At 39.6% G+C, this 27,640-nt stretch overlaps 1 protein-coding gene across 1 annotated transcript in view; it reads left to right on the top strand.

Annotated features, from left to right (window-relative positions):
• The first annotated feature begins 7,726 nt into the window (after window positions 1-7,726).
• ppm1h (protein phosphatase, Mg2+/Mn2+ dependent, 1H) overlaps window positions 7,727-27,640 on the top strand; it is a 34,632-nt gene continuing 14,718 nt past the window's right edge. Inside the window, exons 1-3 of the mRNA XM_073472292.1 lie at window positions 7,727-8,129; window positions 18,453-18,618; window positions 20,743-21,099. Of these exons, the coding sequence (XP_073328393.1) occupies window positions 7,897-8,129; window positions 18,453-18,618; window positions 20,743-21,099 (756 nt within the window). The 5' untranslated portion in view covers window positions 7,727-7,896. The remainder of the gene's footprint in view (window positions 8,130-18,452; window positions 18,619-20,742; window positions 21,100-27,640) is intronic.

The following is a 27,640-nucleotide window of genomic DNA, read 5'->3' as shown; positions in this document are numbered from 1 at the left end:
TATATGCTTGAGAATCTTTGCCATATATCAAGTTGGAGTCCAATATCAACAACTTTATTTTAGGATGGAAGAAGAAGAACCCAGTATGTCCTCCTGCACACAGGTATGTCGTGTATGCATGTGATAGATATAGTAATAACACTGTTTCACAATTTCATTGTTGTTCTATGCACAGTTCGTGACTTGCCTCCTAATGTTTGTGCATGGAGTAGAGTGATTCAGCTTCAAGGGTGGATTAGCCATCAGCAGGCCAGAGCTTGCAAACCACAGTAATGTGCAAATACACAATACTGCTCCCTTACACTGTATTTGGTTCCACTGAAAAAAGGGTGAACTGATCTGTTATGGTCTAAATAAATAGGTGGACAGTTTGCCCTTCCGTGTTAAAATGGTTTGTCTTGTTGTAAAATGTTTCAGTGAGTTTCAGTGAATTATGTTGATTTGTGTTACCAATATCGAGTGTAGATTTTTCCTGTGCGTCATGGTAGGTTTAGTAGCAAATTAAGAGTTGTAAATGTACTAAAAGAAAGTTACAAAAGAAGTAGCAGCAATATTCTGCAGCAGCACTAGCAAGGATGTAAAAGTGCCCTGTTGAATCCCCCCATTGTAGATAATGATAAAGTACCCTCTACAGTGGCTCAATAGAGTGCTGCAGGAATGAGTCAAAGAGACTAGTCGAGACTCATCCACTCACTAGTCCGTCTTTACAGGTGGGGGACTATTCTAACTTTAACCTTACAACTTGTGGATTGATCAGTTTATAATCAAATGTGTGTATAATAGTGTAGTAAGAAGCTTGGTGAAAGTATCATTGAGGTCATCTGACCGATACGTATTTCGGTTATAGCCTAACATTAGCTTTTAACTTCAGAAATCATAAACAGGGTGTTCATCTGTGAAGATTATCTTGCTGAACAAAAACCTGTTAGCATCATAAACTTGTGTTTGCCACAGAGCTTATTTTCAGCAATAATCCAAAATCCAATTAAAAAATCCCAAAGACTTTTTGTCCAGGGAAACAGGCCGATACTAACTTCCAGGTGAGGCTTCAAAAATGCGTCATCCCTGCAGCACACTATGTGCAAGAAAACGAGATGAAGTGCCCTCTAGCGTGTCAATCCAGTGGAGAAAATGTGATGCAGTTCCATATAAAATATAGGCTGCGTTCTGCATGGTGGAAAATGTGTTGGCCTCTATCTGCCTCTAAATGGTTTGATAGTTAAAAGTTCTCTGTAGGTTTAAGTGTAAGGAGTAGTTGTAGTAGTAATGGTAGAAGAAGTTTATACTTAGTAGTGATAATAGTACGTTGTCGTACCAGTACAGTAAAAGCAGCAGTAGGCATAGGAAGACTATTAGTATACTTATACTGGCATGAAGATGACAAGACAAACTGCCTCTTCGTCTCACACAGACAGACACACACCAACCTTTCCAATCGTTCATACTCACACTCAGGTTCAACACCTCCAGATTATCCTCTGGTTCGAGTGTGTGTGGGCAGCCGTCTGTGTCCTTTGGTGAGTCATTCATCAGGTGGAGGCTGATTACACTCACACACATAAACATACACACATCACTTGTGGGGACTTACATTCAATTCCTGTAACCTAACCATAACCAAACCCTGCATTTGCCTGACTCTAACCCTATCCCTCACCTTGAACTGAATCTTCCCCCCATTAAATTTAATAATGTACGTTTGTTTAATGTACGTTATGGGGTCCAGCATTTTGGTCCCACAAATTATTTTGGTCCCCACACTGTGAGTCAGCCCCACAAATAAAATATAATGAAACCACACACGCGCACACACACACACACACACACACACACACACACACACACACACACACACACAGGCTGGGATGACAAAGACAATCTTCAAGCCATCTTGATCCTGTCATCACCGTCATAATCCTGAATAAGACAGAGACAGACCTGGAGGGAGATGATGTGCAGGGAGAGACCGAAAAAATAGAATAACCTCGCATTAGCATTCAGTAGAATTGCAGTACACATAAGACATAATGTTGACTTCATTATTACTAACACAGCGAAATGATGTTATCAGACAAGCTGAAAGTTCACACGATGGCATACTGCATTATAACACAACAATAAAGAAGAACACAATTAGAGCTTCATGTATACTGACTAACTTGCACTTACTTGAATATTTGCCACAAAAATGTTAAAGTTGAATCAGGTGGACTAGAAACTTAAGTCTGTGACAGGCAAATAGAGGTGACATTGTAAACTTTGATCATTATACAGTATTGTATTTTGAGAGCGTCAGTTTTCCGGTATAAGATTACTTTTTCAGATATTTATTACATAATGTGTCTCTCAAAGGTAAGGTGACCCTTTAATGATTTGGTTTTATTTTACAGAAATGTTCTTATATAACAATTCATTTTGTTTTGCATCTGATGTAATTTTTGGCCTTCCCTGTGGATGGAAATGCCAGTTGGCCGGTCTGCCTGTCTGTCCAATGAAAGTACAGTATGTGGCCAAAAGTATGTGGACACGCAGCATTACATCAATATGTGATTGATGAACATCAAATGTCAAATATATGAGCATTCCTTTCTGTATTTCTAAGGTCACAACTGAAAAAAAACAACAACAAAAAAACATCAGATGGCTCCATCCAGCATAATCTAATTTTCCAGAAGCTGAAAGATTTGAATTTGTTTTGAAGTTGTTTTGGAGAGTTCTGCAACGCTACAATGCTTTGTGGACTATGAAAGCCAATGATAAATACATTTTCATTCTTGGGTGAACTTTACCTTTAACAAGAAAGGTTTACCTTAAAACAGCCACAGACAAAAATATACCCTTGTCCACATACTTTCGCCAAACAGTGTATCTGGAGCCTACCAACTGGATGGACTACTTTGAAAGATGAATCATAATGACTTTGGTGATAGCGAACAGGTCAAAATGTATCAAATTAATGACTAAACTCCTTATTTACTGTAGATGTTTCTTGATAGTGAAGGGTAATTCCAGTATTTATAAACCTGGGCCTGATTTTTAGTCATATTTTGTTGTCTATATAACTAATAGCCTTGGTACGAAAATTCACTACCCTTGAAAGGCTTGGATTCTTAATCTAAGTCTCTGACAGCACTAGGAAAGGATCCCTATAGTGACAGACTTTTTTGGTAAAGAGAAAGATCCTTTTTGTTTAACCAGAATCAGCAAAATTCAACATTGACAAAAACAGTAATTTTACCTTGCAGAACATGGGAGTTTATCACCTCACAAATACATATGTAAAATCTTCTGTGAAATATAAGTTGAACACTGCAGATTTATAATTGTATTGCATTTTTTGGTATAGAGTAGACCGGGGTCTCATTCAGTGCGCTGGTTAATAGTTTGCTAACTATGCATGATCACATATCCTGCCTGAGGTATAGCACTGTATATCATCTCCTGCATCCCAGCTCACAGACTGCTTTGTTGTGTGTAATTAGGTCAGTAGAGTTCTTTCCTGGCAAACTCATGAATTATTGATTGGATATTCAGTCTGCCAATTTGGCAGTTCCCCTCTCAGTCTACTCTGGAGACATTCTGTATAATGAGTGAGCTCACACTTTTGATGGGTATGTAAACATCTAAAATAATGTATCTGTGCTTTGGTGAATATAAATTAGGCACTAATATTTTCAGAGAGTCACAAGCTGATCACTGTCAGAAACAATCAACTTCAGCACTTACAAAAAAAACACATATCGCTTGTTTATCACATATGGAGCACAAGTGGACAAAATTACATATTGGAACATGTGGTTCAACATTCACATGTAAAATAAATGTTTACACTTGATATGGAATTTTATTCCACATGTAAAATTAAACCAAATCCACATACTGGTGTGTATATTTTTTTGTGAAAGTTTACCATGAAAACAAGAATTTCACATGTGATCTGAGGTCATGAACGAGGCTGCCATGCCACCAAGTCCACTTCCCACTTGGAGACTCTAGACGTTTGATGCCATGTCTGAGAATTGAAAACATCATTTAAAACATTAGTGTAGAGCTCTTTCCACATGTTTTACGGTGTTCAATTACACTGTTGGTTTCAAAGCTGTAATTTAATGGGGACATGGGAGGACACATCACTTGCACAACCCTGTCTCCTACAAATTACATTCATATTCATATGCAACTCACTTGCTAATTTGTCACAATATCTCAGCGAAAAAGCAAAGAGAACCAGGTTTCATATCCTTCTGCTTCAAGTCAGTAGTTTTAACCAAATAGGTTAATCTGAGCATTCTTGATTTGAGACTAACAGCACATAAGTAATTCTCACAGAACTGGAGAATTATTAGGCATGTGACTTAAACGACAGGTACAAAGGGCGACACAGTCAAGCCCAGATTATGAATAAAAGTACACGTAAGCCTTAAGTACGTACACGATCATAACAGATATGTTTGTGGTTATGATGCTAAACATGTGAACTTCTGCTTGAAGGCTGATGAGATGTCGGCCAAAGTAAACTGAAGCTAAATTTGTTGTTGATAGAAGAGGGCTGAATCCAAACTTTTTCCAGTGAACCTTTGGACTGAATGTATTTGAATCAATTCCCACATGAGTCCAGCAGAGCCAATTTGTGACTCTTCTTCTATCATTACAAACGAGGTGTTATTTTTTAAGTAATTCTCGGACTGTCATGATTTTTTTACTTCACCTTTCATCGCTGCCGGTGCATGAAAAGAAAGAAGGCTGTGAGTGTGTTCTGTGGGTTGGCTGGTCTGCAGGCTGTGGTATTGTATAACAGCTCATTTTGTGAGGTTTACTTCTCCAAAGTGCAGCTCGAAGTGTGGTTGTAAGTTCATGAAGTCTAGACACACATCCTGGTGGGTTGGCTTCACGCCCAGCCAATCAGATCTGAACCGACTCACAGGCCAGAACAAACTGAAAAAAGACTTTGAAACAACACGAATACCAAAGTAACTACAGAAAGTGACACGTGATATTCTGTAAAACTGGCCAGATGTGTCATATTTGCAGTAAAAGCTCTGGTTTAAACTAAATTATTGTTTGTGATATAGGAAAAGGGATGATTTCTGTGTGCTGAATTGATTACAGAGCCCAATTTGGTCACATAGTTTATAGATGGTGTCAGTTTGAGACTGTGCAGTGAACTCAGTTTGAGGAAATGAGCCTGTGCAGTTAGTATCATGTCTCAAATTTCTTCTGGAAACATGTTCTAATATTCATACATCCTTGACTTATTGCCATTTCATTTATTTTAGTTTTTCTCTGTGGTTTGCTTCACCCTTATTTGTCCTGATGTATCTCATTTACCTTTCCTTTAATTATTGCATCACATGTTTGTTTTTTGTAACTACTTTTCAAATAAATATTTCATTATCATCATTATTATCAGTGACTCACGTTACACATCATATATGAGTTGCTTATTTGGTTACTTAACAATTACAGTCTTGGGCTCTTATTTACAATGGATGTTTTATTAGGTAGGGTGCATGCCAAAGTCAGCTGAGTATACTCGCTCTGCCTTCCTGTGTTTGGTTTTGGGCATGTGTTTGGTGTGTGTGTGTGTGTGTGTGCTTGTGCCAGAGAGAGAAACAGAAACCGTTTTTTGTGGCTGTGAGCTTTTTTCTTTCTTTTTTATTCTGTCTTATGAAGATGAAGTTGCGTAATAAAGAATTGAAGAATCATTTTAGATATTTTTTCATTCTGTGAAAGTTTGAGTGATCGGGAGTCATGACCTTCAACTGAATTAGGATTAAATCTAGCTATTATAGGGAAACAATTTGGATTTCAGGGTAATCATTATGTTCTGTTTGGCAGCCTGGGGAATCTGGGCCCTCTTTATTAACTAAAAAAATAAGAAAAGAAAAAAGAAAGAAACGTCAACATTGCTTAATCAGCTTAATACTTTTTTGAGTATTTAATCAAAACCACCATCTGTTTCATATCCTTAAACAAGTTTTAATAGTCTAAGTATGTTCAGTGTGAAACTTAACCTATTCTGGGGGGAAGGACTGGGGTAGAAGACACGTTTTTTTGGGATCACACATGATATTCAAGTTTTCAGTGTGAACTTTCACAATTAATTCACCTGCAACTGTATGTGCATTTAAGACATTTGACATATAGCATGTGACACATTTTTTTTGTAGTCTGAAATGTCTTTTGCATGTGAGGGTTAAATTGTGACTTGTGATCTTCTTGTATTATTGACCTTTATTGCTTTAGTTTATATTGTGCTCACACAGTCCATTTTACTAAATATATTTGGGTTTTATCAAATTACCATGTAGTACTATTAGATTACACTGGTGTCTGGTTGGGTTGGGGGGCCAGTAGTTTTAATCATATAGGTTAATCTGAGCATTCTTGACTTGAGACTAACAGCACATAAGTAATTCTCACAGAACTGGCATGTGACTTAAACGATAGGTACAAAGGGTGACACAGTCAAGTTAATACTTATATGATGAGCCTGATCTGATGATGTTTGGAAGAGAACCAAGCATTACTTCTGTTTGCACAGCTGTAAAACATTTGGCTATTTACAGCTTAACCAGGTCTCTGGAAGCCACGAGATCCCAAATTGATTTAAAAAGACATTCATATTTATTTTATATGTATTTTTCCAAACCACAGTTGTCACACTGTCACTCAATCTGAAATGGGTGCATGAGCTTTCACGTGCAATGTCTTATCAAATCAAATTGGGATCATGGGGCTTCTGGAGCCTTGGATTATGCTGGAAGAGCTGTATGGACACATATTAAGTTAAAAAAAACCCAAAAAAAACAAGTCCCCATCTACTTCAGTTGTTTAGGAACATGCTGGAACGCTGTTTTACTGTGAACTCCAGAAATGTTTTGTGGACCACAAAACTTTACCTGACTTTCCAATGGCATGGGGGTGAGTAGAAGATTGAATATTCATTTGTGGGGGTCATTGAAGTTATCCTTTGATACCAGATGGATCGTCTTCTTACCATCCTTTATTGATTTTATTCTTTTATTCATCTCTTTATTACTTTGTTCCTCTTATTTTGCCTGTTTTATCACTTTTATTCCTTTTACTTGTAAACTCATATTGGCTGTTTGTGTTTTTACATTTTGTATTTCACCTTCTTGCTTTACCTTCACCTTAGATGAGGCTCCCTTGTGTTTGGCTCGACTGCTGAGTGTTTATTCTATAATATTGTTTTCCTGTGTTCGCTGCTTTTGCATGTTTGTCAAAGCGCTTTGTAAAATTGTTTAGTAAAGGTTCTATATTAATAAAGTTTATTATTTAGGCTGATATTATATAGCAGTGGTGTCTATGGAGCCCAAAAATTAGGCAAAGCCAATGACAACAGTCCCATTTAAGATGTTATGGTCCCCAAAAATAATGCACATTTCATTTGACTTGCATGCACACGCACATATGCACGCATATCCCTATATAACCTATATAACATGTGTGTGTCTGTGTGGATGAGGGCCAACGGATCAACCCTTTGATGACAGCACCGAGGCCTGCGCTGCACCATGCCCAGGAGGTGATCGTCACTCCGGGGGATTAGGCACCTTTGACCTCCAGCACTGTCAACAGTAAGCTGCTCACTGAGGTGCCAGCGAGACCAAATCCACCAGCAGCAACCGGTTTGTCACATGACTAGCGTGCAGCTCTCTCCGCCTGTGTGTGTGTGTGGCTTTTTATTTCCGCGTTCGCCGAGGGAGAGCTGAGCTGAATGAGTCTCCACGGCCGCTCTGTGTCTGTCTTTCACGCCGCGAAACTGCGTCTCCGTGCGGGGATCTGTCGGGCGGGGGGAAGCTCACGCAATCGCATCGCCTGGACTCACGCTGCTGCTGCTGCTGCCGCCGCCGCTGCTGCTGCTGCTGCACCATGCTTACGCGGGTGAAATCGGCGGTGGCCAATTTTATGGGAGGTATGATGGCTGGAGGCTCCAACGGGGACCATCCCGGCGGCTCGGATCTGCCGCTGAGGTTCCCGTACAGCAGACCGGAGTTCCTGGGACTGTCTCCGGACGAGATCGAGTGCTCGGCGGATCACATTGCGAGACCGATCCTCATTCTGAAGGAGACCAAGCGGCTGCCGTGGTCCACCGGCTACGCAGAGTGAGTAACCTGTATGCGTCCATCTTTTCTTGCACAGAGCACACAGCATCCTTTGGGAAGTGAGCGCGTCCTTTCTGGACCAAGGCGTAAACACAAGCACCAGACGCCTATATTATTATTATTATGTATATTATTATTATGGCAGGCTTCATGTGGATATAAAATCAGAAATAGGCCAATGTGCAGCAGCTTGTCTTTCCTCATATATTCCTTTATATTCCAGTATGAGTTTCCTATGAGGAGGCCAAGACCACAGGACATAAACATGCCTCTGTCAGACAGATAAGGTGGCTGTAATCGAGCCTCTGTGGCCATATAAGACTGTTTCCTTACTGTAATGGTTTAGATGGAAAAATACTGTAATATAATGTCACTGTAAGCTTACTATTCATGCAGACTCAGTGCAAGATAAAAGATCATACTGGAGAGCTTGTTTCTAAAGAGATTAGCATACAGCTGCACCCTCATAATTAGGTTTTATGTTAAATAACATTAACATGTTTTATTGGCACTTATTTTTGTACATGAGGCGAGGCACTCAGTGCTTTGTTCTGTGCATAGTCTCATAGGAATTGTTTTTCGTGTCAGTCAAGCTGGTAAAACCTGAATGTGACCTTTTTTTTTTTTTTTAGAAGTATAACAAACACGAGTCACTTGTAGAATAGCAGGTTTTGGAGTATTTACTTATTCGCTGTATGCACTCAAAGTCATCCTGCTTCTACTTGACAACTGAGACCAGCAGCGCAGCCGGACCTGAGATCATCTGTTGTATTATTCACACATCACATCTTATGTTTGGGATCCATTTGGCTCGATGCATCCTCCTGCCGAAGCTCTAATGTTGTGTTGTAAAAGGACATATTATAAGCAGCGTTTAGTGCAGCACCTTGACTCATGAAAAGCTGAATTGTTACTTCTGTAAACTGTGCCGTTAGTCGGCTTAGGCGATATCCAAAAGAATAGCCCACAATATTAGGTGAAGCCAGTCCGTCACTGGTTCCCTTCCCTCTGAACTCAAGAGGGCCAGCCAGGTGAGAAATAGCACTGTGAAATTTTAAGACTAGTTCCTCTCAGGTGAAGAATCCTACAGCTTTTCGATGTTCAGTATTGTGGAAAATATAGCTTATGATGGCAAATATCGCAGTATTTAATAATATCTAATATCGGCCCAAGCTTAGACATTAGTATGGGAGTGGAGCTGCAAAATAAACCGGATGGGACGATAAAAGCTTTTCTCGTGGATCGCGATAAAAAACACTCAGAATAAGTTAATCCTGCTGAATTTCATTATTGAGATAATGAATATCCTCACGAGTGACTTGAAAAAGCTGTCTAGCTCGCTGATGTACGGTCCCATATTGGTTTCTTGATTTATTTTGAATTGCCAAGGCCAGTCACAACAGCTGAAGGCATGGCCTGCATGTTGTATCGCCCACAAACGTGTAAATACGACAGAATCCAAACCGAAAAACAACAGGGAGATGAGGTCACCCCTATTTATTTATCCTTTACTTGTACAGAAAGGCCTTATGATTACTTGTTTAAGATTCTTTGATTGTTTTTCACTAAAGAAAGATTTGTGTGATGCGATAAAAAATATTTGTTTCCTCACAAAATATAAGGTTAAAGCAATTTTAGTTTTGTATTAAAGTTTTAAGAATATTTTGATGATTTAGGGGATAATGTCATGATATCATCGTAACAAATATGTCAGACATGATAATCGTGACATGAACTTTTTACTAATTGGTAACAAACAGGACAGCAAAGTAAGGAAATACTTACTTTGTGTTCTGGTAAGAGCAGCATGTTGTACCGGTCCTCAGGCTTCAACAACAGCAGCAACCTGCACCACATAAACAAAACCAGCTGACTTTTCATTGCACGCAGTTTACATTCACCTTGTTCTCATCGTTATCTAGCACAAAGTCACAATCCCTTCAACTCGTGCACCCCCACCTGAAGTACCAGGGTGCTCCGGTGGTTAGTGAGGCTGTCTGATAACTTCAGAGGTCACAGTTGATTCCTTGAGGCAATTGAACTGTAACTACACAGTGCGTGACACAGCAGTTTAGTCCCCTGAATTCATAAAATCACAAAGAAGAGTTCATTTTTTTTGTGTTTTTAAAGTCTTAACGCTGCTGATATGCTGGTATGATAGAGTGCTTATTTCCTTTGAGCTTAATTGTTTAATCGATGACCTTCGGCAGTGCGTGCAGAAACGCCTCCTATCTCTTTGCATCTAATGTTTCTTCTTCAGTCCTCCTGCTGGGAAACTCTTTTCAATGTGCAAATGTGTCATCTTGATTCGGCCACGCAGGGCCTTGACACAACTGACCAGTTCAGTTCCACTCCCTCAGGCAACTGCTCTTCATTTACAAGAGACGAACATGACAGAGTAACACTTTACCAGCAAAGAGAGAGATTAGGGCTGCAATTTCCAGTCATTTTCAATATTAATTAATCTGTTTGTTTTTTTTTTCCTATCACAGATCTTTTGCAAATCCAAAGTGATGTCTTCAAATTGCTTGTTTTATGTGACCAACAGCCTAAAACTCAAAGATATTCAATTTGCAATACAAAAGCAGCAAACTCTCACATTTCAGAAGGTGGAACCAGAGAAAACTGCTTGACTTTTTTGGTGCTAAAAACAGATCTATACGGTCTTCTCTATGGTCTTTCTATAGAATGAAGGGATCCTTTGAAATTGTTGGATTCTCATGCACGCCCTCCTATTTGCTTCCTCATGCTAATCTGCCATGAAGAATTGTTAATCTCAAGAGGGAAAAGAAAGAGTGATAATTTGCTGATGTGAAACCATCCCCCGCTCATATATGTTCTAGTATAAGTGGGGAGCGTAGATTTAGTTGAAATTATACCCCTGAAATGTATTTGATAATTCTGCCTTTCCTTATTTATCACATCATTATTTCTAGGTGATGATTGAAACGGCACAATTAGTTTACCATGTCTTAAAAAAAACCAACATACTTAAATGGGATGTATAATTCTAGCCCTGCTTCATGAATAGATGGGATGCTGCTGCAAGAAGTGTGTTTGTGTGTGTGTGTGTGTGTGTGTGTGTGTGTGCCAGCTTGGCGTAGCATCAGCCAGTACTGAGCCATACTGGGGATTTGTCAACAGCTGGCTGACCAGCAGGCTTTGTTGTAGTGAAATCTGTCAGCGGTGAAAACCTGAGATGATGTGTGGATGTGTGCTCCACACAGATCCGATCGTGAGGGCTTACAGGGTCAGATACCACTTGATCTCTCTGATGAGGCGATCACCAGCCTGAAGTGCATCAAGAAGTCTTCTTGGTGACAGCTTTTCATATTTTGTACATACATAGTTGATGTACATACAGTTTTTCTGACTGGCTAACAGCAATACAAAACAGATGTTTTGTTTATTTGATTTGAAGGGGATTACTGAGTTGGACAGTATGAGTGTGAGTATCCTGTTAGTTTTTTGTAAACACTGCAATCACACTTAGATTATTTGAGGACAATTTCATTTTTGCAGCTTCAGCAGCTTTGGCTCCGGGGCAATGTTGCTTGGTCGGCACACAACGTTGCATCTCATGGGTTAGCATGAAATGTTGCACAGAAATCAGTGGTAGACAGGTGATGAGGCCGAATGACTTTGATAATCCTCTGACTTTTCCTGTCTTGTCTAAAGAGCTCAAAACCCCAGAAACACTTATGCTCATGGCCTTCATCAGACATCTTGTTCTTTATACTATAAGTGTTGCTGGAGTTTTTACCTTTTTGCAGGACTTTTTTCCCATCACCATGCACCTTGGAAGTAGGCATGCCAGAAACCTCTACTCTCTTCCTGTAGTGCATCCATGTGATTGATATTTTAGTTCTTTTGTTCTGTAGGTCAGTTAAAATCAAAAATCAAATTTGGCAAATTGTGTTCAGTGCTTACGTTAGCATGTTGAGAAACTCTTTATTGGGTCTGATTTGCCGCGACTGTCCAAAAGATTTGACCTCATGCATGTTCTCATGTGCTTCGTCTCAGTGTCTGTCGCCGCTCTGCTAACAGAGTAGCTGATGTTAGTTTAGAAATGGAGTCTGCTAACATAAACAACAACTCACAAGTCCCACAGAGCCCCTTTAAGTGTGTGAATCCTGCCATGTTTGATAAATATTACACTCACACTCACATTGTCTCTCATTATTTGAAAACTTGTTATAAACATTCAACATTCTGACTATTTAATAGTATAAGTAAATATGGTGAAGAAATCTGAATAAAGTATAGGGCCATGCAGGATGAATTCCTTTTTCTCCCTTATTCCATCCCCTGTCTCTGAGTAGGCCTCCCTCAGCTTGATGGGGTTATCCTGGGTTAGTGTGCTGCTTCCTGTGGAGACAGGGCGAGCGGTTTATGAGGAGGTTTCTGATGCACCGTCTCTGAGTGGGTGCACTGACTGTCAGGTCCAGTGAGCACGGCGATTTGAATGGATCACTGCCTATTGCTCACTCTAACTTTCTGTCACCCTCTTTTCTCCAGCACGCACACAGGCCTCACTTTAGCAGACAGGCTACATTTACTGCTCTGTTTCTTCTTCGGTTGTCTGCACCAGCACTGCCAACTGTCAATCCTCCCTTGCGATGTAGTAAGTTCACTGTTCGGGTGTAGTTCACAGTGTTGCTACATTGCTTGGTGTTGCCAAACGTAGAGGAGACGGGGGGGAAACTGCTCCTGCTGTCACCTTTAGTTGAGTTTATCCAGGCGTGCTCTCTCCAGGAAGTCTTTTCAGTTTTGGAATGGTCGACCTTTCTGTGACCATGTCCATTCAAAAAACTGAAAAGTGCCAAGTCATTCACGCTCAGTGGCCAAACAATTCTGCTAAAATGCTACCTTTAGGACATTTTGTTTTTGGTGACATTGTTTGGCATTGCTTCACCTTAACTCCATCTGTTCTCCATGTCTTTCCTCCATCTTGCTTGTTTGCATAGGAGAGTAGCAGCACTCACTCACTCTGACTGACCCAGTCCCAATAACACTTACCCTTGCAACCTCAGCAGCGGTCCGCTCAATACTTAATCAATATGCGTGTCTGTAAGTTAAACACTAGCATCACCAATGCATTTTGTATGTTTTGTCTGCAGGTCAATAGACCACATGCATAATAGAGGGCATGTCAGTGATTCGGCTAATGACCAGAGGGCTCTGTTGGTAACTGTCGCGTCATATATATAAAGATATAAGATGTTGGCATATCGTGGGTGTTTAACAGCTTTAACTGTTTTTTGAATGAACTTAAGGTATGCATGTTCGGTAAACATTTCCTAGATGAAGAAGAGTTTAAACATGTTGTAAACGCCACAAAAAGTGCATTCAGTAGATTAAATAAGCATGTTTTTTCATTCTACAAGGTGGTTATGTTCTCGACTGTGGTGGTTTGTTGGTCGGTTTGTTTGTCAGAAGGATTTCACAAAAACTAGCGAACGAACTTCCACAAAACTTAGACCCCATTAGGTTTTGGTGCCGATCTGGATAAAGGGATAGATGCAGAGATTTTTATCAGTTTCTTTACTTTTGTCAGAAAAGGTGTTTTTTTTTCTTTTTCATTAGTTTCTCAGTGAATCATGCATGGATCTTGATGAAAAAAAATCACTCATATTTAGGTCGCTGGTATCTATGAGTGAGTACAATTTGATGCTGATAAAGAGGATTCATAACACCTTTTCTTCAGTCATTTTTGCTACGTTTTTTCATCTTGTTTCATTGTAAAGGAGGTAAATACAGTCAGTGTCACACTTGGTGAGAAAGTACGTGAGCAGCATTTTCTACATGCAAAGCCTCTCAGTGCTCAGTCACATGATACAGCACATGTTCTTGTGCTGTTTCTGCTACATCAACACAGCACATTGCTTCGAGGCAGAAACAATGTAATGCTGTTTCAGTTCAGTGCCAGCTCTCGTTATCGTGTAGCCTACGTTTAGAAAAAGACATGTTAAGCACTGCCATAATCACATCGTAGGATCATCTTTATTATTAGTTTAAATGATCTGTTTGTCAGAACTGAGATGTTGCAGCAGGAGTAGCAAGAGCATGCATCAACAAAACTAAGGATTCTCTAAACATAGATAACATGTGCATAAAGAAATACTTCAAAACGTTTAGAATTATGAATGTAGGTATACAATATGTAAGCATATGTATCGCTCCTGTTGGCAAGTGATAACTCCTTAATATGATCAACGACAAAAGATACAGCGAATTAAGTGGTGAATTAATAAACGTAGATGATACATTATAGTACAGGCGGGGCAGTGGTTTAAAAGCCAACCTGAACAACTATAATTAGCTGTGTTTAGTGAACAGTGTCTTTGTTGGAGTCATTGCCTCCAGGCCCGTTTTTTTACAACTTGGCGTCACTTATGTGTGGTCTGGTTGTGCAAGAGGTTGGCAACAAAGGACGATCCAGTGCAGAGCAAGGATCCAGTTTTCAAAATGTAGCTGCATTTAGGGCAGCAACGAAAGATGATTTCCATTAAAGAAAAAATATTTTGGCAAGATAATCAATCAGGTGTTCAGTCTGTAAAATGTTAAAAAATGTTACGTCTTCTTTTTTTTTGCTTAATCACCTCAAAGCCAAAAGATATCAAATTTATGGATGTAAAAACAAGAAAAAATAGCAAATCCTCACATTTTAAACATTCATCACACGCCAAAGTTTCTTTCTATTAATCTTATCAATCAACCAATGAATGTATTGATTGGTGATTAAAGTATTTACTTATTTTGGTGGATTATGCACATTTATATAATGTACCTAAAGTGACGTGGTTGTGTTTGATAATGCCTTTGGAGAAAAGCTTCGGTCTTTGAGTGTTACTAAAGAAAAAAAAATCCCAAAAGAAAGCGAGCTTTAGATTACAGCTCTGCAGGGTAATTAAGGTCATGCCATTGTCTCATAGTGAAGAAATAAAACGAGATAACCGAATATGACAGCCCTGCTCTCAGACACTACCCGTGCCTCGGGGTGTGGATGGCTCTTCCTCTCATATCAGAGATGAAAGGCGAGAAAGCTCAACTGTTGTTAATCTCGTGATCTTCCAGGGTCAAATGAACGTCACTCCATGCAGGGCTTGCTTTGGTCTCGGACACGCGTGATGCTGCATGAAGTTTGCGGCCTCTATTCATCATATGAAGTTGGGGAAAAGAGTTAAAGGGACACGCTGCTGGTTTTGCATATTTGACCCATTAACAACAAATCATATAAACTATATGCTTACATTACTGTTGGCCATTTTTCCAAACTATACTTTCATTTAAAAACTTGTTGACAAAATCACTTACAAAACCAACTGCTGTCTAATCTGCGGTGATGTACAAACTTGGTTTATCATCTCAGGTGTTTCTCTAAAATATGTGTGACTCAATGAGCAACAACCACAGTTCAAGTCCAAAGAAAGCCTTAAATTGATTACAGCTCATACAAAGAATATCAGGACTGTGTGGATGTGATGTAACATAATGATGGCATTTCATGGCAACATTAGCCAACATCGCAACAGCTTAAGCATGAAAGTTTGAGTATTCGTGACCTTTGAAATAGTTTCAGGAAAAATCTTAACTCAAGGTCCACTACTGTTATCTTTCTTTACCTGGGCCTTTGAAACCACATCTGGACCTGTGAAATATGTGTAAAACTTCTTCTGTCATGGAAGCTGAAAAAAATTCCCATGCCCATATTGTTCATCTTGTCATTTGCTTTATGAAAAAAAACAAACTTGCCAATTTGAATTTTAAAGCCATATTTAAAGATTTTGATTGAAAGACATATCAACACGGGTGAAACTAATGATAATAAAGATGGCTCCTTTTTAGCTGATACTGCAAAATGTCTGTGTAACTTGTGTTTTACTCCAGATTTTCCTTCTTGTTCATGTGTGACAATGCCTCAGCTGCAGATGTGACAAGATTATAAAGGAGCTGTTTTATGATCCCTGAAATCAGTGCAGTTTATAAACTAAAGATGTGACAAACATGCATAAGTTCAGTACAAAACATGTGTGACGTGTGCAGTATGTGCACATACATGTGACATCTGAATTTTTCTTTGCATTTACTATATTTACGCTACCTTCACTGTCAGTTATGAGGATTGTAAAGGATGCAACTAATGATTATTACCTTTTTTAACCAATTAAATGTTTTGTCTACAGTCCACAATCACAATTTCCTAGCGACCAGTGTCGTCCAACAAAGACACCAGAATTCAAAGAAAGAGAATATATATTAAGAATTATAAGAAAATATATGAAACAAAGACAAACTGCAGTCTCCTCTTTTTGAGAAACTGAAACAAGCAAACATTTGACATTTTGTGTAGATACATGACTAAAATGATTATTTGATTATTAAAATTGTTGGTGATGATTTAGTCTTGATAGACTATTGTTTCAGTGCTACACTTTCTACCTTGCCATATGTCATACTTGCGTCAGTAGGTCTATAGTCATGATGGTTAGGGAGCTGTGTGGACAAATCAAGTGCTTCCTTTATACCTGTCTTATTGACACACTGCAGGGAGTATGCTATTTTTACTTTTTATGATAGGGAAGTGGTGAATAACCCACTGTGTAACACTCCAATTACTCAGTGAAGGTCTGCACAGTTAATATCCTGTCAGTTTTACAACCGGCAGTGTTTTCTTAGCTGGAGACAGACGATCCCTGCTCTGCATGTTCCCCCCATGACCAATTAGGATTATTTGTGTTGGATCCTCCTCAGGAAAGTAATGATGGCTGCCTGTCATATCAACATATAGCTATATAATGACCCAATACCACCTCTTGAGCTCTGATGTTGTAAGTTACTATATATATAGTTATAATAGGGCCACTACAGACATAACATCTCCTTCGGTGTGGCTAAATTGAGAATGCCTGGAGTATTGTAAAGCAGCGTGTACACCAGCCCACAGCAGCAGTGCATCATCTGCCAGGTGTTGTATAATGCAGTATTCATGTGTCTTTCTGTCCTTCGCCCTACATGCGTGGGTCATAAATTGAAATGTGTATTTAAAAAGTATACATCTGCCGACTCTATACCGCATTGTGGCACTTTGTTTGCAAAAAAGATGCCGACATGAAAAGAAGCTTACACGGAAATTCAGTTTGAATGGGTTTTATACTCCCTAAGAACATCTAATGAATTAAAATTTGGTGCTTCGGTTGAAACGTTAAGAAAGACATCAAACCCCTTAAATTATCAGCAGCTGCGCATCATCTTAAGCTGACAATATTCAGGAAATGCTATCATAGTATTGATAACTGAGAGGCACAGTTACCTTTTGAAGAGTTTAATCCTTGGCACAGTTAAACTGGTTCTGATTCTAACTGAAATGGTGTAAGTGGAGATGACAACTGTGGTTTTGGAAGTGGTTCATCCCTCACCTCCCTCAGGCTTTGTTAGGAAGTTTATAAAATATGTAAAAAATATATTATATGCTATATCAAGCTGTTTTTTTCTATTTGTTTTAAAGACATTCCAGTGGTGTAAGAAATATTCAGATCCCTTAAGTATAAGTACTAATACCACACTGAGGAAATACATCACTACTTGACAACACACGTTTATTTATACAGGACCATTCAGACACAAGGCAATTCAAAGTGCTTTACAGAGACATGGAAATGCATTAAAATGACAACTTAAACTAAAGCAAGCAAATAAAAAGTTGCAGATGAAATAGAAGTTATGAATCTAATTTATCGGACTAGTAAAAGTCCTGCATACAAAACCTTACTTGACTCAAAGTATGTAGGCATTATCAGCAAAATTGACAAAGTATGAGAATTAAAAGCACTCATTGTGCACTCAAGTGTTCCGTTCAGTGTTTTACTGTTAAATGTGATGTTTTTGTATTGATGTTACTGCTGCAGTAATGTGTATGTTGCATTTTACCGCTGTAAATGTTTAAGGTTGATCTCATTTTACCTCCTTGGGTAGTTTAATCTACAGCAATGCATCATATTCAATATGATCATCATTAAAGTGTTGTTGTCCTTTTGAGAACCACACATCTCTAATAAGTCAACATTTCATAAGCTCAGGAAAGCTCCAGCTAATCCAAGATGGGTTTTTTCAGACAAATGTAGTGGAGTAAAAAGTACAGTATTTTCCTCGGAGATACAATGGAAAACCTCAAATAAAGTACAAGTATCTCAAATTTGTACTTAAGTACTGTGCTTACTTAAATTTTAATGTTGTGTGTCTAGTTTATTAAATATCTTCTTTATATTTACTTTTATTATGTTAAACTGAAATATTTTTTTTATTGCGTCCCTCTCTGTCCAGGGTCATCAATGCAGGAAAGAGCACATTAAACGAGGACCAGGCCTGCTGTGAGGTGCTGGTGGTCAAAAGGAGACCTTCAGGAAGCTCCACGCCCAACCGGACCCCGTTGACCCGCAGGAGGTCTTCCCTGCCCAACGGAGAGGGTTTGGGCCTCCGGGAGTGTCTGGTCAGTCAAACTAATAATAGGTTTGGATCCTTGAGGAAACAGCCACCACATGCAACTGTTATGACAACAGGAAGTGATGAGTAAAAACTTAAGAACAAAATACAATCTGGAGTGAGATGTCTTGCCTCACTTGTCTTAATCACACACTGACAGGATTAATAAAAGTCTGTGTGAGGGGCTAACATGTTTTCTGGGTATAGTTATAAAGGGAAAAAATCACTGAAGTGGAATTTCTTAGAACAAATAAGAGCTAAACTTTATACTTCAGCTCAAAAATTACAAATCAGATTTCATTGTGGGTTGAGCCATCATTTAGATAAATGTCCATACGGGTCACAGACTGGAAGTGTCTACATTTTTAGCGTTTATACACTGATGACATTCAGGTAACGATCAGGGTGGATGTAGTCCTTGAATGTCCCCGTGGCCTGCCGTTGTCCCCTCATTCTGTCCCATCAGCGGTTTATTGGGGCGTACAGACAGCACAGCGTCCTTTCCACACCACAGTGGCCTTTAACAGCTCCTGACAGCCACTAACACGGGCGGGCAAATGCGAGTACACTTGCTCACAGAAACACACGAAACAGGCTTTAAAGTTCACCTTGTGTCCTTCCGCTAGTACAGTGTGTTATGTACTAAGGAAAACAATATATCATTATGTAATGTAAACTCACTGATATTTGTAGGGCAGGGGACCAAACACACATAGCATATTGACACAATGACGGCTCTGTTAAACCACCCTACATGGATGTTTGTCTCTGGTGATCTCCAACCAATCATAAACAACTCTTTGTGACTTTAATTTGCAAAGGCAATGTGTGTCTATATAAAGTAACACTGCTGGTAAAATTTCCTCTCAGCCCACCAGCCCTTTGCTCAGGCCCACCCAGAGCCTACAGCAAACTCATGCAAGTACCTCATGACTCAGTATTGCAGTGATACTAGACCGATAAGAGTAGTGCACAGCTTCTCTAGCGCTCTTTGCTTGCTTCATAGGCTCTTGTTGTAGAATCGGCCTGCGCTATTTATAGAAGATCAGAGCTTTAGTGTGCACAAATATGTGCTACACTCAGTGACCAGAAAAATGCAGTATACACCAGGGTTTCTGTTAGTGCTGGTGCTGGTCCACGTGTCCTGGAAGATTTTAATGTTCCGGGCAAATGGAAGAAATTCTAGTTAAATATAGCTCATCAAGCTCAAAAACAATTCAGAGACCGCCAACGCTGTGCATCACCAAGCCATAGCGTTGGTGTTCGACAGCCAGGGAATGAGACTAAACAATCAACTATAGATGAGAGAGGAGAAAGATAGTTCATCGTTGATAGGGATGAACAATATGGAATACTTTCAGCTGATATTGATCACCGGTGATTGCCTGCTTCTCATGGCTGATACAGTGATCTTCGTTGTGATGATCATCATCTTCATCAGATTTTTCCTGGTTAAAAAAAAAGAAAAGAAGAAGTTAATTACCTGGTAACTGACACCCTGGTGTAAACCCTGATGAGATGTGTGCAATTCCTACTCTATGTCTGTACTATCATACTCATCGACTTTGAAAAGCACGGCCGCCACTTCCAGGAGGGTGGAAGATCACAGAGTTGCTGCACTTTTTGAAGGCGGCAAACTCAAAGGTGTGCAATGATTGAAGCGGATCACAAGACACTTTGTCTAATCCTTTAATCTATTATGTGGGCGGTGGCACTTTGTAGGTGAACACAGAAGACAGTACAGACCTACAGCGTGTCGTGGTGGGTCTATTAAACCCTGCAGATTGAGGGATTGAACCAGAGCATACATTACGAGTGTTGTCGCTGAACACCTGCGGTATGGGATGAATTTAAATTCAGCTCAAGGAGAACGGAGCTTTCAGCCATTAACTTTGGTATCTGTATGAGTCAGCTTGGACCATACAGCTTCCTGTTTGAGTCTCCGTGGCAACACATAATTTTATTCATAGGGGACCATTTAAACACACACAAACTTTACACACTGGATGACTTTGCTTCATAGAAAATAAATAGATTTTCAGTTGCTTGTTGATTGATCAGTCTGACAGAGCTCCTCTCCTCTCCATCCTCCAGATGCAATTACTGACACAATTCTCTTATCCATATCCAGGAAAGCTCCGAAGACCTAACCTTGCACTACTGGGCGTTGTTCGATGGCCACGCCGGCTCTGGTGTGGCTGTAGCGGCTTCCCGCCTTCTACATCACCACATCGCCCTACACCTTCAGGAGGTGTTGGAGATCCTCGGCAATCCGAACCTGGTGCCCCCCACATGCCTGGGAGAGGAGCCCATCAATCATCACCTCACCCCGACGTCCCAGCGCGCCCTCACCAGGGCTGCCTCACTGCGCGGCGCTGCAGGCGCTCCGGGCTCACCCAGCACCCCACCCACACGCTTCTTTACTGAGAAGAAAGTTTCCCATGAGAGCCTGGTGATCGGAGCCATAGAGAACGCTTTCAAAGACATGGTAAGAGGCATGTGCTTGGTATGAAGTAGAAATCTGGAAGTTGTTCAGGTGCTAAATTACATACAAAATACATGCTTGTATTGACACCTTTGCAAATATTCAGAATTGATATGTGTTGATTTAATACATGCAATACATTATTTTGTGGACTGTTGTACATTACACACTCTCCCTCATGTTCCTTGCGCACTTGACTTATCATTTCTCGGAAAAAAAAATCAAATCACCCAGAGTTGCTGCTTCCATCCCTGGTTTTATGTGTCTTTGGAGAAAAAGACTGGCCAACAAGCTACCACATTTATCTGTGCTCAAATGTTGGAATCCGTATGCTTACTTAACACCCATTAAACTCTAATTACTTACCAGGTCAGTTGATATTGATTCACTTTAATTACACTGTTAGACTCACAGTTTCCTGCTGTTTGTTTACAAAGATAGGCATAAATACATGGATCATTTCCCTGTTGAAGTTGACTTGTAGATACAATATATAGAGATGACTGGATAGCACAAACACCTTCATTTTATTACACACCTCAACTCTGAAACACACAACAAGCATTATGTCTATGTCTAGCATTAAGAATCCAGCCTTTCAATTGCTGCAAAAATCTTTCTGTTCCTTTCTTCATAAAGAGCTGTGGATGGGGTCAGTTTTTTTCCAATCATCTGGTGAAAAATATTCATCAAAACACCCAAAGGAACCCCTTAAACCACACTGATCAACCTCCCTGCTGCCAAACTGTGTGCTCACTATGTTTCAAACAGTTCACCGAACCTTACAAGATCACATGCACAGCGTTGTCACAACATACAATTTAAAATTGAACATAAAAAAGTAAAGTTTCAACATATTTGTGGTTTGGAGAAATGTGCATTGCCAACGTTTATTCTGCTGATTGGGTTGTGCTGTAAGTGGACATGAGCTCATCTGCAGTGTCCTCTTACCAGCTGTGGGAAGGCAATAGGGTGGGTAAGACAGTAAACTGTACCAAAACCCCAATAACAACACAGTCACATACCCCAAGTACCTTTTTCCAAGTTTACAATGTATAACAGTTTCTCTCATTCAGTCAGTCAGTCAGTCACAGAATACCTTAGAGCCAGGAGAGGTGATGTACTTTTCCTTTCTAGTTTTTGCAGGACACACACACACACACACACACACACACACACACACACACACACACCAGCCATCTGGCAGTGCTGTAAGCGCATGCTGGAGACTTGACTCATGCAGAGGCCAGGAGATCAAGATCAGAGCCAATCAAAACAGTGAAGGCCTGCCTGACAGACTTTGAGTGGGAGGAGGTCAAAGGTCACTGGCCTCAGTTTCAACATCAGGGTTCTGACCAACAGCCTCTGTTGTGTTTGTCCTCTGCTGGGTTGTGAAAGAGTGATGTACAGTATGTACAGTTGCATTGAGAGATCAAAGTTGCTCTTCATATTCTGAAGTCAGAGCAGTTTTACTTGCTTACCAACAAATTTTATCAAGCAAATTACTTTAATTCGGTGTAGCATAAAAGAGAAGAAAGTGACCCCCCCATCAAAGTAATGCATTTTTGGTCAAAATTCTTCTTCTGCAGAAGGGTGTTGCTACAGCAACTACATAGAGCTTATGGCAGAGAAACCTACCACAAGGTGGAGACAAAAGCTCCATACTCCAGCTTGTATGTACAAAAAAGAAAGCTGCAACTAACCTTATTAGTTATTATTAATCACAGTTTCTTGGATTGTTAACGAGCGTCAACTAATCCTGAAGCCACATTTTCAAAACTCTTCATACAGTCAGCTTTACCAACATGCATCTTGGCCAAACAGTTAACTCAAACCTCAAACCACCAAAATACTGTAAGCCTGCTCTGACACACTGACCTAAACACACCTCCTCTTTGCATTTTGAATGATTTTACACATATTTTAGTATTTCATACAGAATAACAATAACACTTTTTTACCTTATTGAAATTGTTCATAGTTTGGTGCACATGGACGTCTGTGGGAAGAGTTTTGACTACTGCATGTAAGCAAATAAGAAAAAATACAGATTATTTTCACATATAGCTCACATATATTCAGTTAACTCAAATTGAAGACTGTTATAGCCAGAAATATTCACGATTGATTAACTGGACCAAATTATATTTGTTATTTTTTTAAAACTATGACAAAACCATAATGATAAAAGCTGATTTATTTTCTGCCGAGTAAATAAGTGCAGGCTGAGAACACATATGTAGGCCCACTTGCCGCCCGACAAAACCCAAGCATGGTAACTGAAATTGAACTTTCAAATGTCTGTTTTATGAGAACAGAGAGCACAGACATTAGTTACCGCTCTCTTATCTTTTAGATGGCAGATAGTAAAACCATTATCACTTTTGATGTGATTGTTATTATTTATATTAAGACAGGAACTAGATTATATTGTATGAGGGCATTTCTAATTGTAGAAATAGGTTTACACACATTTTACAGTGAAACAAAATATATCAAACCATCTTTAATAGATTAAACTTAACTTAATGAATACAAAAAAGACAATACATGAAAACAAAAATAATAAATAAATGCACAAAGTCTACGACTAATTTTGTGAATGACAACAGACCAGATACTATGAATGTTGTCGTCTCCCTCTGACTTCATCCTCAGTCTGCACAGCACTGAAGGCATTTCAACATTTGGGTTGTAGGCGAGATCTTTCTGGTTCCTGACAGACAGCAGTGCAGTTATATCTCATTTTTCAGTGCATGCCGGTGTTTCCACCTCTTCACCACTAGATGGAAGTGTGCAATTAGCTTTTTCACCAAACTGTACATGGCCATAAAAAGAGAAATGGTGTATTGGGGCACTGAGGGCTTGGTGTGTGTAGGTGTAGTTAATGCTTGTATAATGATAAATGAATTGAAAGATATTTTTTTTTATATTTTGGTTAATGATAAGGCGATGCTGCTCCACACAGTCATGTGAATTGTGTTTCAGTGGCTAATACTGAACTACAGTTTGAGAGTGTTACGTCACGACAAGATTTGTGAGAATAGCTCGGCAGTAATCTGCAGTTTTTGAGCAGGAAATGGACGATAGGATGTTAAAATTGTGATCCACGACTTTACACAATATAATAGTTTCTATATCCTTTTTCTACCTCTGCTCTCCTCACCATTTCCTTTTCTAGAAACATATCTGCTCACGACCCCTAGCAATCGGCAAACATCCATGTCTCACTCTGCTTGCCGTCTCTCCTCTCACATGCCTCTCTGGCTCTTTATCCAGCTCTGAATCTGCACTTTTTACCCTCCGTGTCCTCTCTCTTTCTTAAAGGGCAAGTACTCCGAAATCCACCATTTCAAACACTGCAGTTAAAATCACAGCATGAGCGTACATCAAACCTCACAGCTAAAAAAAAAAACTGCCTAATGGTGATCTTAAGTTGTTTGCCAGGAAGCTATGCTGTATATTAAAGCAAATACAATGTATGTGCAGTTTATTGTTCACAATTTTTTTTGTCCAGGTGGTCACAGCATTTTTCTCCTCACCTTTGGGCTTTAATCAAAGCGCCTACACTCCTCCACAGCTGTCATTTATTTTAATTTCAGTAATCATTTTAGCAAAATTAGATGCAATCGGGTTTAAATGATACACGTTTCCGCTTGGAACAAAAAAAAAACGTCACTTCTACTTTTGATGAGTAACAACCCAAAAGACGATTTTGGCTGAATCTTACCCCCTAAAAGCCCCCCGTCTTATTTTTTTAATGAAGCTCATTCTTTAAGAAAATGGAAAGTGTCAGAGAATCTTTGGAAGGGTTGTTATCACTCTAAATCTTTGTCTCAGAGTTCACCGAGCCTCTGTGTCTTATCAGCGGGATCCGCCTTTAATTCTCCTCTGCCACGACTCACTGCATTCCTATGGAAGCGGCCGGTGTGTGTGGAGCGGCTGCTGAAGCCTGATAATCACTCGGGGATGTGTAAACATCAAAAACAACGTGCAGCTCAGACACAAAAGCTTATCAGCCAAGCAGCAGGTTGGCCTGGGACAGAAATAAGAGAGTATGAGATCACTGACCTCATATCATCCTCTTTAGTATAAGATGTTTATATGTGGTCGTATACCTTGTGTGTGTTCAGGTTGAGCTACTTGTGCAGACTGTCACTTGACATCTTAGTGCTTAATGTATGATCTGGCTTACCATTTCAGCCTTTTGAGAAATTCCTTATTAGCTTTTTTTAAGCTATTCAGCAGCCAGTTAGCTTAGCACAAGTACAGGAGAGAGGGAAAACAGCTAGTCCAGCTAGTTTACCGCATTAAACCGTATCTCATTTGTTATATCTGTACATAAAGTGTAAAAACAGTGTCTACACATGTTGTGGGCATATTTTTGAACACTGAAGAGAGCCGGGCTAGCTGTTTCCTCCTACATCTAGTTTTGCGAGGTGATGCTAATCGCCTCCTGGCTTCAGCCGTGACAGAACGAGAGTGGTAGGCTATCGTCATTCTCTCGCTCGGACAGAAATCAAATAAGCATAAAATGTAATGTTTAACTATTCCTTGTTACTGTAATTGTTAGCACGAGATATATTGTGGTTTAGCATTAGCATAAATGAAGGTACATTAATAGAATGTCTAACAATTTTATGTTAAATCCAGCATGTGCAATTTTTGTGTGTGCATGTTTTTTGCAGCTAATAGTAGTTAAAGGAGCAATTTGTAAGATATGGCCAGAATTGTAGTGTAAAGCATTTTACAAAATAAACTAACATTATCAACGGAGTGTGAGGAAACAACAGTGTTGACGTTACGTCAAAGATATCTATGTACTGTATTGCATAGCAGAGATGTCTACTGAAGTTAGCGTGCTAACTAGCTAGCCCTGGCCCGTTCTGCCTAATACCACTTTGTACCGACAAGAGACGGAAGTCTGTAGTTTCAGCTGGGAGATATATACGTATGCCAGATGGTAGTGTAATATTTTAACAAAACAAAACTCACAAAATGTCAAAAAATGAAAAATTCTTACTTATAAATAGAAAAATACAACTGTACACCTTCTGACTTCAATTTTCTCTCTTTTACCGAACTAAGACGAGCTTAAATGCCCCGTTAACTCACCTTAAAACACACTTCATTCAAACTCAACATAAACTAAATAAAATAAACTTAACAAAACTCACCAACACAGTCTTGGTTTGTCTTTCGACAATCCCCTCTATTGCCACTGGCTCCACAGCTAACTGAGCCATGAGCTAATTGGCTAACAGGATCATTCGCAAAGAGCAGTATTTGATACCGCCCTGTATGTTCTTGGATCGACCTTCAAATTCTGTCCATATTCTACAAATTACACCTTTAAACCGTTAATGCACGAAAAAGTGACCGCCACCATGGCAAGCTGTGTGTCTGTGTGAGTGTGTGTGTTGGCAGTGGTGTTATTAATGCTCTTTATTAAAGTAGCATTAGCTGATTTTCAAAAAGAATTTGCCCAAAGGTCATTCTTGCCCTCTAAAACAGCCGATGTGCCACTGGTTTGGCTAATTAGTTAAAATGATTAATTTAGTTAATTAGCTCTCTCACTGTCCATCACCAGAGTATTCCATCTTTTCGGACATTCAGCCTCTTTTTCTGGCGTCACTGTTCTCTGACATTTTTCTTTTTTCCCCTCGTATTTTTAGGCGTGTTAGCTCGAGGCTTGATTTTTGAAAACTCACTCAACAGACTGCACTGCAAACAGCATGGAGAAGGGTGTGAGCTGGTTCAACGTTGTTCTGAAGACGATGGCCTTCACGACACCATATTTTGAATAAAAATGGTCCATTCTCACTACTCCACTCTACATCACGTAATGGTCCTCTAGGGTGAATAAAGATGGTTACAAATGAAGTTATCAAGTAGTTTGTTTGGATGTTGAGGTGTTTCTGTGTTGGGGTGTGTTTTCTTGAGGGTCTGTTCAAAGAAAACTTTCATTACATTAGGATGACACTTGATGTAGTTTGGTGTCGAGATGTATTGAGGTGCACTTGATTGTACTTGTGTAAGTCTGCAGTGTTCTTTCGTCTGTCCCTGACATTTCTTATATTGAAGTGGATTTGAGTGGAATATTTTCTATTATTCGGTCCTCTCACTTGTTGCTAGACGATAAGATGAATGTGCAATGTGTAGGAATTGGCCACCTGTCGAAGGTCACTCCAAACAAATAAGGACGAGCACATCACTAAAGGAACCGCTAACTGCAGCTCACTATAATCTTTCTGGAGCCATCTATGGCTGTAGCTACTACCTTCCATTGGCTAGTTAGCTCAGTTAGCCATGCAGCTGATTTGAGTCTGCACAGAGTGGGAACTTGGAGCAAAGGGAGAGTCCTGGTGTTCCACTGCTGGCAACGAAAGTAGGCTCAGCAGCCTCCATCTTTGAAATAATGTTAAAACTGATATTTTTTCACATTCTGTTGAATTTATTTTGTTTTGTTTTGAATTTTTGAATGATTTAAAGGTGCAATATGTAAGAATTTTAATTGGAAACATTCAAAGATTTACAAAATATA

Source organism: Pagrus major, chromosome 8, assembly GCF_040436345.1.
Source record: "Pagrus major chromosome 8, Pma_NU_1.0".
NCBI lineage: Eukaryota > Metazoa > Chordata > Actinopteri > Spariformes > Sparidae > Pagrus > Pagrus major.
Note: the sequence above shows the minus strand (reverse complement) of the source record. Positions and strands in the feature narration are given on the sequence as shown.